The 14138-nt window shown below is 37.9% G+C and overlaps 1 protein-coding gene across 2 annotated transcripts; it reads left to right on the plus strand.

The window, feature by feature from the left end:
• Positions 1 to 495: 495 nt before the first annotated feature.
• Positions 496 to 5934, plus strand: LOC147605475 (3-oxoacyl-[acyl-carrier-protein] synthase I, chloroplastic-like). Of its 2 annotated transcripts, XM_086793007.1 has the most exons (9): positions 506 to 719; positions 1265 to 1396; positions 1931 to 2274; positions 3323 to 3754; positions 4586 to 4759; positions 4848 to 4961; positions 5197 to 5298; positions 5401 to 5467; positions 5595 to 5934. In XM_086793007.1, the coding sequence occupies exons 3-9, from the start codon at positions 2011 to 2013 to the stop codon at positions 5660 to 5662; spliced, it is 1221 nt and encodes a 406-aa protein (XP_086649133.1). In that variant the 5' UTR covers positions 506 to 719; positions 1265 to 1396; positions 1931 to 2010; the 3' UTR covers positions 5663 to 5934. The 2 variants fall into 2 exon arrangements, with proteins under 2 accessions (XP_086649132.1, XP_086649133.1); XM_086793006.1 differs by lacking the exon at positions 1265 to 1396 and having other exon boundaries at positions 496 to 719.
• Positions 5935 to 14138: the final 8204 nt, after the last annotated feature.

Consider the following 14138-nt stretch of genomic DNA (forward strand, 5'->3'; position numbering starts at 1 on the left):
TTGGTTGCCACAAGGATCTTCCCCATTTATGCGATTGCCACCTGAGCTTGCATGGGCACTATTGACCCCAAAAGTGGTGTGAAGCACATCCAGAAGCACCCCAAGACATATAAAGGTCTGTTCTCACAAGGCTTGCTAGCCGCTTGGAACTAATTGCCAAGCATTGAGACGGTGAGCCTAGTTGGTCTCACGAGCCCTCGACTACCTAGTGCTCAATCAACACAAGCATTGAGACGGTGAGACTAGTTGGTCTCACGAACCCTTGACTACCTAGTGCTCAATCAACACTTGATCACCCTCGCATCAATAAATCAAAGACAATTTTCTTTGAGCTTGCATGGGCACGATTGACCCCAATTGTCGGACTTGAGCGGCCAACGAGCTGACCCGCGAGAACAGGCCCTTAATTAGAGATGAGTTGGCACCATGCAAAACGGGCCAAAGGTTAGCAAAACACAACAAAAAGGTTGAACTAAACAAGAAGAAGTTGGGTGTCTTTGCGTTGCATGTGGTATGTGAGACTCTTTTTAAACGACTCTCCACACCTGTGTTTCTCATCTCTGCTGTAGCTGCGATTTGGTGAAGAAGGGGCTCCGTGGCTATGGCGGCCTCCTCCACTTTCCGTCACTTCCATGGCCTCCGAGCTGCCGATCCTTCCCCTTCCTCGCCAGATTTCGGCCTCAGCACTACTTCTGTAGCTCTTCCACGAGTCCTTCCAGGTAACTCACACCATAGCTCTGCTTTTTCTCTGCTCTCTGTTAGCTTTCCCTTCCTTTCTCTCACTACTATTTCGTGCTTTTTCTGGCTTAATCCGATCAGTATTGCACAATTTTGTTTGATTCGCGTGATGCGCATTTCCCATGGCTGAAATTTGTGTGAAACTTTGCGCTTTTCGCCTTGTAACGCAAAGCTTCTCTCTCTGCCTGCTCACTTTCATCATGCGTGTTTAGGGTTTTGATTAAGCTCCGTGCTAAGATCGTTGTTGTGCTTAGTTTTCAGCCCAATGTGAACGAAGTACATTAATTTTTTCCCCTTAAAATCATTCTCTCTCGTGGCTAATCTGGACTAATTTCCCTATCCAAGCGTGAAATGGTGCTGTTTTACTATATAAAACTGCACACACTGGCTAATCTGATGACAATCTAGATCAATGTCCTCAGCATTCCTTTGAAAATGAAGAGATTTGTTCTCTGCACGTGAGTGTATTATGTCATGATTATGCTGAATCTGACCGTATGTAGATATTTTTTGTAATTGTTTGCAGATGGCATGTCTTTACTGCCCCCCAAATCCTCTGTCTCCTCCTCCCCCACAACACGGATCCACCCGCGTATAAAGACTTCATTAAAGCTAGAAATTGCCATGGATTAAAGCTATCTTGATTCCTTGAGATGAGGTCTTCTTGACAAGTGTAGCCTTAATGGATAATTTGGTCACTTTAATGATGATGATGATGATGGTGATGGTCTGGATGGTGATCATCAGCGTCACTGTCGTGTTTGTGTAACTAGCTAGTCTTGGCTTCTTTTGGAGCAAGCTGAAGCAATGTTAGTACACATCTTTACTCCTGATTGCGGAAATGGATTAATTTTGGATTAGTTGTGCTTTTGAATGCTAGTTTTCATCATGGTTGATTTGCTTATTGCCTCTAGATAGCCATGATGTATGATGCTTTATATATGAAGATGTGATGACATGCCTTTACACACAAACCTGACATACTCTTGGAAACTGTCTCCCCTTGATAAGCTTGGGAAATAATCCACACTTCCCATGTACACGTGTATCTGTGTGTATATATGCATGCATGAATGATGCACTTGAGGGATTTGATTTAATGATTCAATATGAGGCCTTTTTTGACACAAAAAGTGCAGATCTTTGTCACTTGCCTATCTCATAATTTTTTTGCGTCCAACCTATGATTCAGGTGGAAAGCTGATAACAAGAGCTACGATCAGTGCCCCCAAGAGAGAGAGTGATCCGAAAAAAAGAGTTGTGATTACGGGAATGGGGCTAGTTTCTGTTTTTGGAAATGATGTGGACACATATTATGATAAATTACTGGAAGGACAGAGTGGGATTGGGCCAATTGATCGGTTTGATGCTTCCAAATTCCCTACTAGGTTTGCAGGACAAATCAAGGGTTTCTCTTCTGAAGGCTACATTGATGGGAAGAATGATCGCAGACTTGATGACTGTCTTCGATACTGCATAGTCAGTGGCAAAAAAGCGCTGGAGAACGCAAACCTTGGTTCAGAAAATTTAGACAAGGTATTTCTTGGAGCCTGGAGACTTTGTGATACTTTTGTAAATGCATTTTACACTTCCCTGTAGTACTGCTTTCCAATCTAAAATGGATATGTCAGCTAACCTTTTACTGTACATTCGCTTACAAGTAGAACAGTAAAGACAGTGTCACTATGCTTATTTTGACACTGCACTCAATATTTTTTAAAAAAACGTTTCTCATCTGTTTATTGGAGAACCACAACCTTAATTAGACATCTTGGTCAATTTTTAATTGGGTTCTTGCTGTACTTGAGTTTTTGTCTGAGATGGTTCCGAAACTGTACCTTACTTAGCAGGGCAGTTTCTTGTTGGTTTTGGCAACTGTTTTAATATTTAGTTGGCTTTTTTTTTTTTGGTAAGGCAGTCTGCTATACAAATGGGGCTGTAAGGGCGATGTCTTTGCTGCTTGCCTAGATCTGCTTTGCTTTCACATGTGTGTGTACCTGATGCATATCTCATGTCAAACATTATTTTGCATCTTCTATTTGAAAACTGTCTGAAACACTATGCTTCATTATTGTGACGTTTGCTGAAAAAGAAGGGGCAATAGACATGCATAGGAGTATTTATCTCAACATGTAGAAACTACTGTCATATTCATGCACTGCAGTTTGAATTACATGTCATGAAGAGATGGGAGGAAGGGTGGAAAGGGTGCAAATGCTGCCTTCAAAGCAACTCTCCAATTCCATCTACCCTCAGCACTTCAGCAAGTAGCTCATCTTCCTCTTTCAGTCCCCAGATTCAGACAACCTTAAGCAGCACATAGCCACAAACACTGCAGCCTTGCACTTAGACAGCTGTCCAATTGACGTAAGCCTTGTGGCAGTGATTTAATTAACACAATTGAATTGACAATGAAAACTAAACTATCAACCTCCTCCCCTTAAAAAATACATTTGACTGTCATCACAAAGGTTTGCCCTAGTTGACCTATTCTATGCTGTACATGTTCTCAGTTGTCTTGGCACATGCATCTGAGGATGGGCATTTGATGCTTTAACATTCTGGTCATGGGATGGTGTTACAGGTTGACAGGCAAAAGATAGGTGTACTCGTTGGGTCCGGTATGGGTGGTTTGACAGTGTTTTCAGATGGAGTCCAGTCTCTAATTGAGAAGGGGTACAAGAGGATAACTCCATTTTTCATTCCATATGCTATCACCAACATGGGCTCAGCTTTGTTGGCTATTGAATTGGGACTGATGGGGCCCAACTATTCCATCTCAACAGCATGTGCAACATCAAACTACTGTTTTTATGCAGCCGCAAATCACATTCGCAGGGGTGAGGCAGATGTAATGGTTGCTGGTGGAACAGAAGCAGCCATTATTCCTGTGGGACTGGGGGGCTTTGTTGCATGCAGGGCTCTTTCCCAGAGAAACAGTGAGCCAGTGACTGCTTCTCGACCATGGGACAAGGACCGGGATGGTTTTGTAATGGGTGAAGGTGCAGGTGTTTTGGTGAGTTCTTGGACTTGACTCAGGTATTAATTTGGATATTTGTACTGATTGGTGAATCAGTGCTTTGGCACGGGCATCAGTATGGGCTCGATTATCATCTAAAACTACGTTTTCTTTTTCAAGAAGAATATATATTAAAGAACTCCGAGTTACATACAAGTTCTCAGTCCCTCGTTACAACAAAGATCACAATATCCAAGACCGTGCAGGGCCAAAACACAGCCTATCATCAGTTTGCAATGGATGAAGTCCCCCATGAGTATTTCCTTAATACAAATGGCTCCAAAAACTCCTCCAAACAAAATTTTACTTACATACATACTAGGGGCTTTTTTTTTTTCTTCTTTTTTTGGTGTGGGGGGGGGGGGGTGGGTTGCTGCTATGGCACGACTTGACTGACCAGTTTGACCTGGTCAAAGGTCCTGAAGTCAAGCCGTGGCAGCGAGAGGCCCTACACCACCTCGAAGTGTCCCCTACCTGCTTGTGGCCCTCCACCGTCCAATTTGGCATCCCAAACTTCTCAAACACAGCCACCAATGAGCTAAACAAGGATATGCACTCATTTACTTGAACCAGTCCTGGCTCTTGGGGGGAAGAGCATCGGACCAGCTGAAGAGAGTAATTTCTTCGGGTTCATGAGATTCACATGTCTATGGGAGGTATGGACCTTGTATGAAGGTGGGATCAGGGCATAAGACCCCAAAATGTGATATGTCAGGTTAAAACTATGAATTTTAAACCATCCATCATGAGATCTTAGCTTGCAATTCACTTCTTCCAAGTTAATGCTTTTTAAGTTTCTGAGTTCTCTTTGTCTTCTTTTACACACAGGTAATGGAGAGTCTAGAGCATGCCATGAAGAGAGGGGCTCCTATCTTTGCTGAATATCTAGGTGGAGCTGTCACCTGTGATGCCTATCACATGACAGATCCAAGAGCTGATGGATTGGGTGTGTCGTCCTGCATCAAGAGGGCCCTGGAGGATGCAGGAGTCTCAGCTGAAGAGGTTGCCCACAGTATTATCATGCTCATGACTGCATTACAGTTTAATTGTGTGAAATGTAAGTTCTCTTATTGATGCAGTTGGTTTGCAGGTCAACTACATAAATGCTCATGCCACTTCTACGCCTGTTGGTGACCTTGCCGAGGTGAATGCCTTGAAGAAGGTTTTCAAAGATCCCAAACAAATCAAAATGAATGCCACCAAGGTATTTTTCTCATGACCTGATGTCTATGAGAAGGAATGTGCAAGCTTATGATCTGTTACTATGTAGCCAGTATGTTTTATTAAACCCAGATTAGGATTTCGTGTGTATAACTATGTCACCAGTATGCATTTTTATTAACCAGATTAGCCTCTATGTATTATTATTATGTAAATAAGATTGGAATCTTCCTACATTTTGCATATTCGTGTTTAAAACGTGTGGTTTTGCTTTGCAGTCAATGATAGGGCATTGTTTAGGGGCTGCTGGAGGACTGGAAGCCATTGCCACTATAAAAGCTGTGAACACTGGTTATATCCATCCAACAATCAACCAGTTTGTAAGTGACTGAATGCAATGTGATTCTAAGTACACTTTACTGGTTGTAAGCAGCTGATCTTTAGGCTTGTTTGCTAAATGAGTTCTACACTTTTGAGTGCAGAACCTAGAACCCCTAGTGGAGTTTGATACAGTAGCCCATGTTAAGCAGCAGCATGAGATTCATGTTGGTATGTAATCATAACCTATGCTCTGATGCTGTACATGGGGCATGCCTGTTCTCACTTATTTTTTCTTGTTTAATTTAACCCATTAGTTTGACAATTAATTTTGGGTTCTTCATGTGTTCCAATGCAGCCATTTCCAACTCCTTTGGATTCGGAGGGCACAACTCCGTGGTAGTCTTTGCACCTTTCAATGAGTGAATACAGAGTTGCAGCATGTTGGCATGCTGTCAAAGCATCTTTTAGTTTTTTCACTATTCTGATGCTCTGCCAAATTGGCATATTTTTTCTGTTTAGAGAAAGATTGCAATATTTATTTTGAATCAGTTACAAGTGGCTGTGCCTGATGTTAGCAGATCAAGAAGCAGTTTTGTATCAGTGTTCGTGTCCACAACAAACTTCAGTTTTAGAGGAAATGATGGGTAGTTACAATGTATCTGCTTGGTTATATCAATGAAATCATCCTAACTCAATGCAGGCTGTCTTTCAAAATGTACACGTGAGAAATTTCATTAAATGAGCCGCACTCTTTCTTCAATTTTGGAAGAGGTCTTGCTATGTTTACTTAGAGCCTGTTTTTTAATGACATGCAGGGTCAAGTCCTCGCTTGTGGTATGTAGGTGTGTTTCCCCAAAGTTGATGGGCTTAGAATGATAGGAAATTGAGACTTTCAAATAACACCTGACTTATTGATTGGAATTGTTCGGTCAAGCTCTTCAGCTCCCTGTCAAGCTGAAGGATTGCCAATCCTTCCAATGTCATCACCTAAACCACAGTGCACCTGGAGTCACGAGACAGGCAAAAGACCTGTTAAGACACAGTGCACTTGGAGTCATGAGACACAGGCATAAGACCTGTTAGAGGAGCATGAAACACAAGCTATTTTTATCATGGAGTTCCTTTATAGCACTTGAGGGCTCTTATTTATGTACCTTTTACATGCGTTCCTGAGGTGCCATATCAATCTCCTCCGACGTTTAGGACTTCACCAGTGAAACCATTTTGTATGGTCAAATCTTAAAACGGCTTTACAATATTGAGGAATAATAACTAGAATGTTATACAACTCTCGTGTACATGGGCCATTACCCTGGATACATATCCCATTACTGAAATAGCTTCTCATACTTGGCTTCTCACCGTAGTCAATTATAGTGTTTGGGGGGGGGGGGGGGCAGCAGGTCACCTGAGGAAATATCAGTACCAGATTCTGGTTATTAGGTCAGTTTAATTTCTTCCTGCAAGAACCACCTTCACCAGAAAATTCTTTTTCTTTCTACTATCTTCAAGCTAGAAAAGCATGGGTGAATTTCTTTCATCAATGAATCACACAAAACCAGTGCGCGCAAAGACCCTGCATTTTCATGAGATCCTGGCAGTGAATAGTTGCCACCTAGGGTGTTTTCTTTTTGGGGGGGGACAGTTCATTAGATAAGATAGAGGTGCCAGGTTGCTCTCTACTGACACCTGCCCTCTTTTGGTCTTGTACCCTATGTATTCTGCATCTGTTACTAACTGCACTTGTAAAGTCTGCGAATGTTCTTCCTACAAAGTCTGGCAATTAAGGTATCAAAGTCTGGTGTGCTTGAGAAAATCAGGTGATCTTGTGCAAGATGTTATTTGGGTGATGTCATGGCAGTATGTGGGTGCCCAGTATTTTTTGTGGGTGTTGCATACGCTAAATATGAAGGTGACCGTTAAAAAGTGAATGGTTGAGTGAGCCACCAATGGAGAGATCCCTTGGTCCTTGCACTTCAGGTGCCAGCCAGAAGGCCAGGGGATGGCCAGCTAATATGGAAAGGTAACCTTCAAGAAGTTGAGGGCAGGGGATGACCAGTTAATATGGAAAGGTAACCTTCAAGAAGTTGGCCAGAAGGGCAGGGGATGGCCGCGCACATCTTAAGGCCTTTTTCCACGCACCCACGTAACTATGATTGGAGACGATGAAGCTAATGACAAAAACGTTTCTCTGTTTGAGTCTCAAAACGAGCTTGCGCGCTTCTGACCCCGGCTCGAAAAACAAAAAACAAAAAACCACTTAAAAGGCTGTCTAGGTTAGGTAGTGATATGATGTGTTGGCCAAGGTTGGCACTCAATTTTTGCAACTGTGCTGGCACAATTGTGTTGAAGATGGCCGTTGCCATCCGTCCACTTAACTTCTGCGTGGGAAAAGGCTCCTATCATACATAGTACATACGTACACTCTGGGTCGCAACACTTGAGTCTAACTATACCAGGTCAACAGCCCTCCTGGGGAAAGCTCCATCCAACCTATACCTTCAACCACCACTCCTCCCTAATTCAATGCCTTTAAACTTGCTTTCAACCACATCGTTTCACAGTCTTGAGGTCTTCACCTACTCAAACTGCCCCCGACTCATTTATGGCCCCCTATTTAACCTTTGAGAGCTACAGCCGAGCTGTAATCCACGTCAGCCCCACCCCCCTCATCACACTGTCCTCGTAGGTTGGGGTTAGGCTCTAGAATTACTTGTGTTTTATCTTGGTATCCAAATTTCATGGAAATGCAACGCTTCACTAGCTCATTTACAATAAAAGCAACAACATTCATCACATTTACATTTTACTAAATCACAAATCTAAGCTCATAATTAATAGTCTTAAGTCAAAAGATTGAATGTGGCAAAAATGCCTTCTTTTTTTTTTTTCATGTTATTAATTAGTAGGGAATATGCTGTTTGCATGTGTTTTTGTTTCGTGCAGATGCTAGGCTGTTTGCATCCCCTTTTTTTGGGCATCTTGCCTAAAAACCATACTTACAATAGCAAATTTCTTGTAAGATTCTTTAAACCGATCGTAACAATGTGCTCCAAGGCATTCGGATAGCTACAAATTGCGACCATAAAGATGCAATAAAAAAGAGCTAAATAATACACGCGACATTAAGTTGTGATAAAAAACTAATTATACATGACCATCATAATGATCCAATCTAAACTATGCATGACCACCTATAAATCCTAACATTAAAGAGAAGGTGCTTATCATGTGATAGTTTTGGCCTCAGATCGGGTTGGGGATTATGTATGCAACACAACCACATGAACAAAATGTAAGATAAAAGAATATGAAAAGTTTAAGAGTGAAAATAAAATTAAGAAAAAAAGAACATATATGAGAGAGAGAGAGAGGGAGTTGTAGTACTAGAACTACCCAATCTCTAACTCAACTTTATTAAAAGCTAAGTATGAGATGATATCCATCATTGGCCAAGTGTGAAGCTAATTTTATGAAATTAGAAACATGATAACATGGCAATATCTTGCTTAAAAAAATAAAATACTATTTTTTTTAAAAAACACCTTAAATAGGAGAGAAACATATCCGATTTCTAAGAAAATATAAAACATGCAAAGCAAAGACAATAGTGGAGAGAGAGAGAGAGAGAGAGAGAGAGAGAGAGTTGCATATACATTTTGCCATAGCTCCTCACCCCATTGAGAATCTGCATAAAAACAATAAAATATTATCAAATTTCAAAACAAAGAAAGCAATAACTACAAACCAATTATTTAAGGTGTAAATAGAAAACTATAAAATTCTAACTTTGTAGGGTCACCAAAGAGATGCTTGCTTGTTTTAGCTCCACGTTTCCACATATTAATGGGGTTTGAGAAATCAAATTCATTTAATCTTGGCCCCTTTGGATATCCTCATTAGAGCATCAACATTTCTTGTATTCAATTGATTTTGCAACTTGTTTTTTTATGAGGTTTTGAATGTGAAGCCTCTTTCATTACTTGATATGCTATAACACTGTAACATTGCAATGGTAGCAACCTTAATAACATTGGATGCTTCTCTCTCAGAGTTGAGTTTCTTCTAATGGTGATCCATGTGTCTTTCAAGCTCCAATCATTCCATTTACTATCGGTTTAAAGATCTCACCTGAGACACTTTTCTTTCCTTGCCATAAAATGTTGCTAACTTCTCTATCTTAGAATTTCCAAACTCTCTATAAGATTCTTTTTTTGATGGAAAACCACATGGAGCTAAAGCTTTGAAACAACCCAAAATGTTATTCACAAAATCTTTCTTTTAAGTTTTCTATACTCTACAAATTATTTTTGAAACTTTATACAGTCATCCAAATCAGATCCATCAATCTTCCTATGAATACAGATACTCCTATATGTGTCACCTCGAATAGAAGTGTGTAGAGCATATAGTTGTGACCATCAAGCCATAACTAGAAATGATATGAAAGTTAAATCTATCATGGGTTGATGCATTTACATCGACTTCAGGAGCAAGTAGAAAAGACATCTCTAAAGCCTTGATCTTAAGCTCAATAAATTGAACCATGGATGTAACATCAACAAAAGTACTTTGAAAAACTTTGCTTAATACAGCAAGCCTATCTGAGACATCAGATAAAAAGTGAAGATTATACATGAATTTAAGTGTAGTAATCTTCTCAAACCGAGTCTTGTTTTCTCTTTTTGTAAATTCTAACAAGACCCTCATACCTTTTTAACAACTATTTGTCTACTTAACCAACGTACCTTGTGAATACAACTCATATGCAAAATTGCACAACGAAATTCCTCTTTGCAAATTTTCAAGCATGGATTTTCTAATGGAACTTTCTGAGAAGAGTGATGCAATAAAGTTCATGCAAGTATCAATTTCCTTGGATATTTAAGATTGCTTGACTGCATCAGGCATAAGCTTGCTCTATGGGCAATACAATGAATGCTAGTCATAAATGGATTACCTTTTTTCAAATGAGTAGATAGACCAGTATGATGACAAATCACTGTTGAAGTTCCATATGAGCCAAAACAAACTACATTTAGAATATCAAGTCCAAGACTTGATAAAAATTGAGTGCATGAGCCATATAGACAAGAGGATGATTCACTCTCTAGTTCTAAGAGTCCTAAAAAAATGGGCACAAGCTCGAAAGTTTCAAGAAATGATGCATAAATAATCAAAGTTTAGTTGGTTCCTACGTCTATACACAAAAAAAAGAAATTCCTATACCTTGAAAAACCTTCACTTAGAAATTCAATTTTTTTTCTCAAATTTTGGGATTTTAAAAAAATTGTCCCTTTTAAACTGTAAAGGTTTTTAAAGGGCAAGCTTAAAAAGAACCCTTAAAAAACCTGTTGCAATCTTTTTTAAAAGTTTATCTTTTAGAAGATAATGATAATAACTTATTTATGCTATCACGATATGTCCATAAAGAATTACAAAAATAATACATTTATTTGCAAATCCTCATGACAGACTTAAAACTTCAAACCATTTCTTCTTTGTGTCTCAGATTATATAATACAACATAGTTAAGTTGCAAAACCATAAGAAAAAGAAATTTAAAAAGTGTGTATGCGAGAAATAATAAAGATTAAAGAAAAGAAAAAACCAAACCACGATCATGTAAATCAAAAGAGAGAACATTATTCACAACACTCTAATTAAAGATAAAATAGCAAGATGTAGCAAGACATTAAGAAAAAGAAAAGAAAGTAGTAAAAGTTGATATGATTAATTAAGAAAAGTATTTTTTTTAAAAGAGAGAAGACAAGGTATTGTGTGGTGAGAAAAGAAGAAAACAAGAAAGTGAGAAATAAAAAGAAAAAAGAAAAGAAGACAAGCATCGTAAGAAAAATAATCTTGCAACTTATCATTGATGAATATATCTTATTGTCTCATCATTGGCCAAGAATATACTTTTTAGCTTTTCTAATCAAGCAAATGCCACATGTTGTCTTGTTGCACCTAGTAAATCAATAAAGCTACTTAAGTGATTCAACATTTGAAACAAAAGACTAAGAAATACTATGTAAAAAAGTTATTTCATTGTAAAAAAGTATATTTCAACATTTGAAACAAAAGACCAAGAAATACTTTTATGTAAAAAAGTTACCTTTCATTGGTTATCGGCATAAATATGTCAAGTTGTTCTCACATCATCATGCCAAAGAGTTCTTGCATCAGTGAAATCAAACTCATCTACTGTGGAGGACCTTCAATTGATATCCACATCACTGTAGCTACAATCTCTGTATTCATTTGATTTCTAAGCTTTGACTTAATGATATTCTGAATACTAAAACCATGCTCACAAATTGTTGTGCTGCAGCATTATACTAAAGCCACTTGTGCCAACTTAAGCAAGGATCCATACTTTTCTTGTAATGTTTGATTATTACTAATCAATGACCATGTATCTCTCATATTCCAACCTCTCCAATCAGTGACAACTTGAAGATCTGAACCATCAAGAAGACATCTAATCTTCATACTTCTAAACTCCTCACCTTTAATGGAAGATCTTAAGGCATGAAGACGAGGTGGCCCATAATCTGGAATGATAGGAAACCCTTTACTATCTTCCTTTCTTGTATTAATATCTATAGAAGGATCTATGATAAACTCCATCTACAAAACATAAATTTCAGCATTAACCAAACTAGGAAATGAAGTAAGGTCCACATAATCCTTTTGAAAAACATTACAAAGTATAGCAAGGTGTTGAAACAAATCCCCAAGAAAATGAACTACATAAATGAACTCAAAGCAATTATCCTCTCAAATATTGCTGAATTTTAAGTGAGAAAAAACTCCAAAAGGGGCTCTAGTGACTCACAAAATTTCATCAACACTTTATGCCTACTCAACCAACAAATCTCATGAATCTTTTCACGCCTTAAAATGGAGCTATTAAATTCTTCTTGTGCAAATGTTTCAATGTTTCCATGCGTATCACACTCTTTTTGAAGAAACTAACAACTTCATTGAGAGTATTATCCATAAATCTAGCATATTGAAATTTCTCAAATGTTTTACTTACGCATAGATTTGTGTGATTTGCTTCAATCTTTTTGCCACACATGTCCATTATCGAGGTTCCATTAGAACCAAAACTCACAAGCTTGCTCTCTTCCAACCCATGCTCTTTGATCAAGGTCTTTAATGATTTGAATAAGCCTTCAGAAGTACGATCCTTAACATCCAAAAGATCTAAAAAAGCTAATCTAGGATAGTGATTGTCCATAAATGAGATACATAACCAACGTAGCTTGTGAATACAACTCATATGCGAAATTGCAAAACGAAATTCCTCTTGCAAATTTTCAAGCATGGACTTTCTGAGAAGAGTGATGCGATAAAGTTCATGCAAGTATCAATTTCCTTGGATATTTAAGATTGCTTGACTGCATCAGGCATAGGCTTGCTCTATGGGCAATACAATGAATGCTAGTCATAAATGGATTACCTTTTTTCAAATGAGTAGATAAACCAGTATGATGACAAATCACTGTTGAAGTTCCATATGAGCCAAAACAAACTACATTTCGAATATCAAGTCCAAGACTTGATAAAAATTGAGTGCATGAGCCATATAGACAAGATGATGATTCACTCTCTAGTTCTAAGAGTCCTAAAAATACAGGCACAAGCTCGAAAGTTTCAAGAAATGATGCAATGATGCATAAATAATCAAAGTTTGGTTGGTTCCTATGTCTATACACAAAAAAAAGAAGAAATTCCTATACCTTGAAAAACCTTCACTTAGAAATTCAAATTTTTCTCAAATTTTGGGATTTAAAAAAATTGTCCCTTTGAAACTGTAAAGGTTTTTAAAGGGCAAGCTTAAAAAGAACCCTTAAAAAACCTGTTGCAATCTTTTTTAAAAGTTTATCTTTTAGAAGATAATGATAATAACTAATTTATGCTATCACAATATGTCCATAAAGAATTACAAAAATAATACATTTATTTGCAAATCCACATGAAACACTCAAAACTTCAAACCATTTCTTCTTTGTGTCTCAGATTATATAATACAACATAGTTAAGTTGCAAAACCATAAGAAAAAGAAATTAAAAAAACGTGTATGCGAGAAATAATAAAGATAAAAGAAAAGAAAAAACCAAACCACGATCATGTAAATCAAAAGAGAGAACATTATTCACAACACTCTAATTAAAGATAAAATCGCAAGATGTGAGCAAGACATTAAGAAAAAGAAAAGAAAGTAGTAAAAGTTGATATGATTAGTTAAGAAAGTATTTAAAAAAAAAAAAGAGAAGACAAGGTATTGTGTGGTGAGAAAAGAAGAAAACAAGAAAGTGAGAAATAAAAAGAAAAAAGAAAAGAAGACAAGGATCGTAAGAAAAATAATCTTGCAACTTATCATTGATGAAATGATATATCTTATTATCTCATCATTGGCCAAGAATATACTTTTTAGCTTTTCTAATCAAGCAAATGCCACATGTTGTCTTGTTGCACCCAGTAAATCAATAAAGCTACTTAAGTGATTCAACATTTGAAACAAAAGACCAAGAAATACTTTTATGTAAAAAAGTTACCTTTCATTGGTTATCGGCATAAATATGTCAAGTTGTTCTCACATCATCATGCCAAAGAGTTCTTGCATCAGTGAAATCAAACTCATCTACTATGGAGGACCTTCAATTGATATCCACATCAATGTAGCTACAATCTTTGTATTCATTTGATTTCTAAGCTTTGACTTAATGATATTCTGAATACTAAAACCATGCTCACAAATTGTTGTGTTGCAGCATTATACTAAAGCCACTTGTGCCAACTTAAGCAAGGATCCATACTTTTCTTGTAATGTTTGATTATTACTAATCAATGACCATGTATCTCTCATATTCCAACCTCTCCAATCAG

This window comes from Cibotium barometz, chromosome 59 (assembly GCF_041138505.1).
Source record: "Cibotium barometz isolate CiBa-2024 chromosome 59, ASM4113850v1, whole genome shotgun sequence".
NCBI classification, from domain to species: domain Eukaryota; kingdom Viridiplantae; phylum Streptophyta; class Polypodiopsida; order Cyatheales; family Cibotiaceae; genus Cibotium; species Cibotium barometz.

What these genes read in the sequence shown, in the direction of transcription:
- LOC147605475 (XM_086793006.1), top strand. Translation starts at nt 602, where the DNA reads ATGGCGGCCTCCTCCACTTTCCGTCACTTCCATGGCCTCCGAGCTGCC. An exon ending in GTTCAGAAAATTTAGACAAG is followed by an intron (nt 2,275 to 3,322) that starts GTATTTCTTGGA and finishes ATGGTGTTACAG; the next exon opens with GTTGACAGGCAAAAGATAGG. An exon ending in GTGAAGGTGCAGGTGTTTTG is followed by an intron (nt 3,755 to 4,585) that starts GTGAGTTCTTGG and finishes TTTTACACACAG; the next exon opens with GTAATGGAGAGTCTAGAGCA.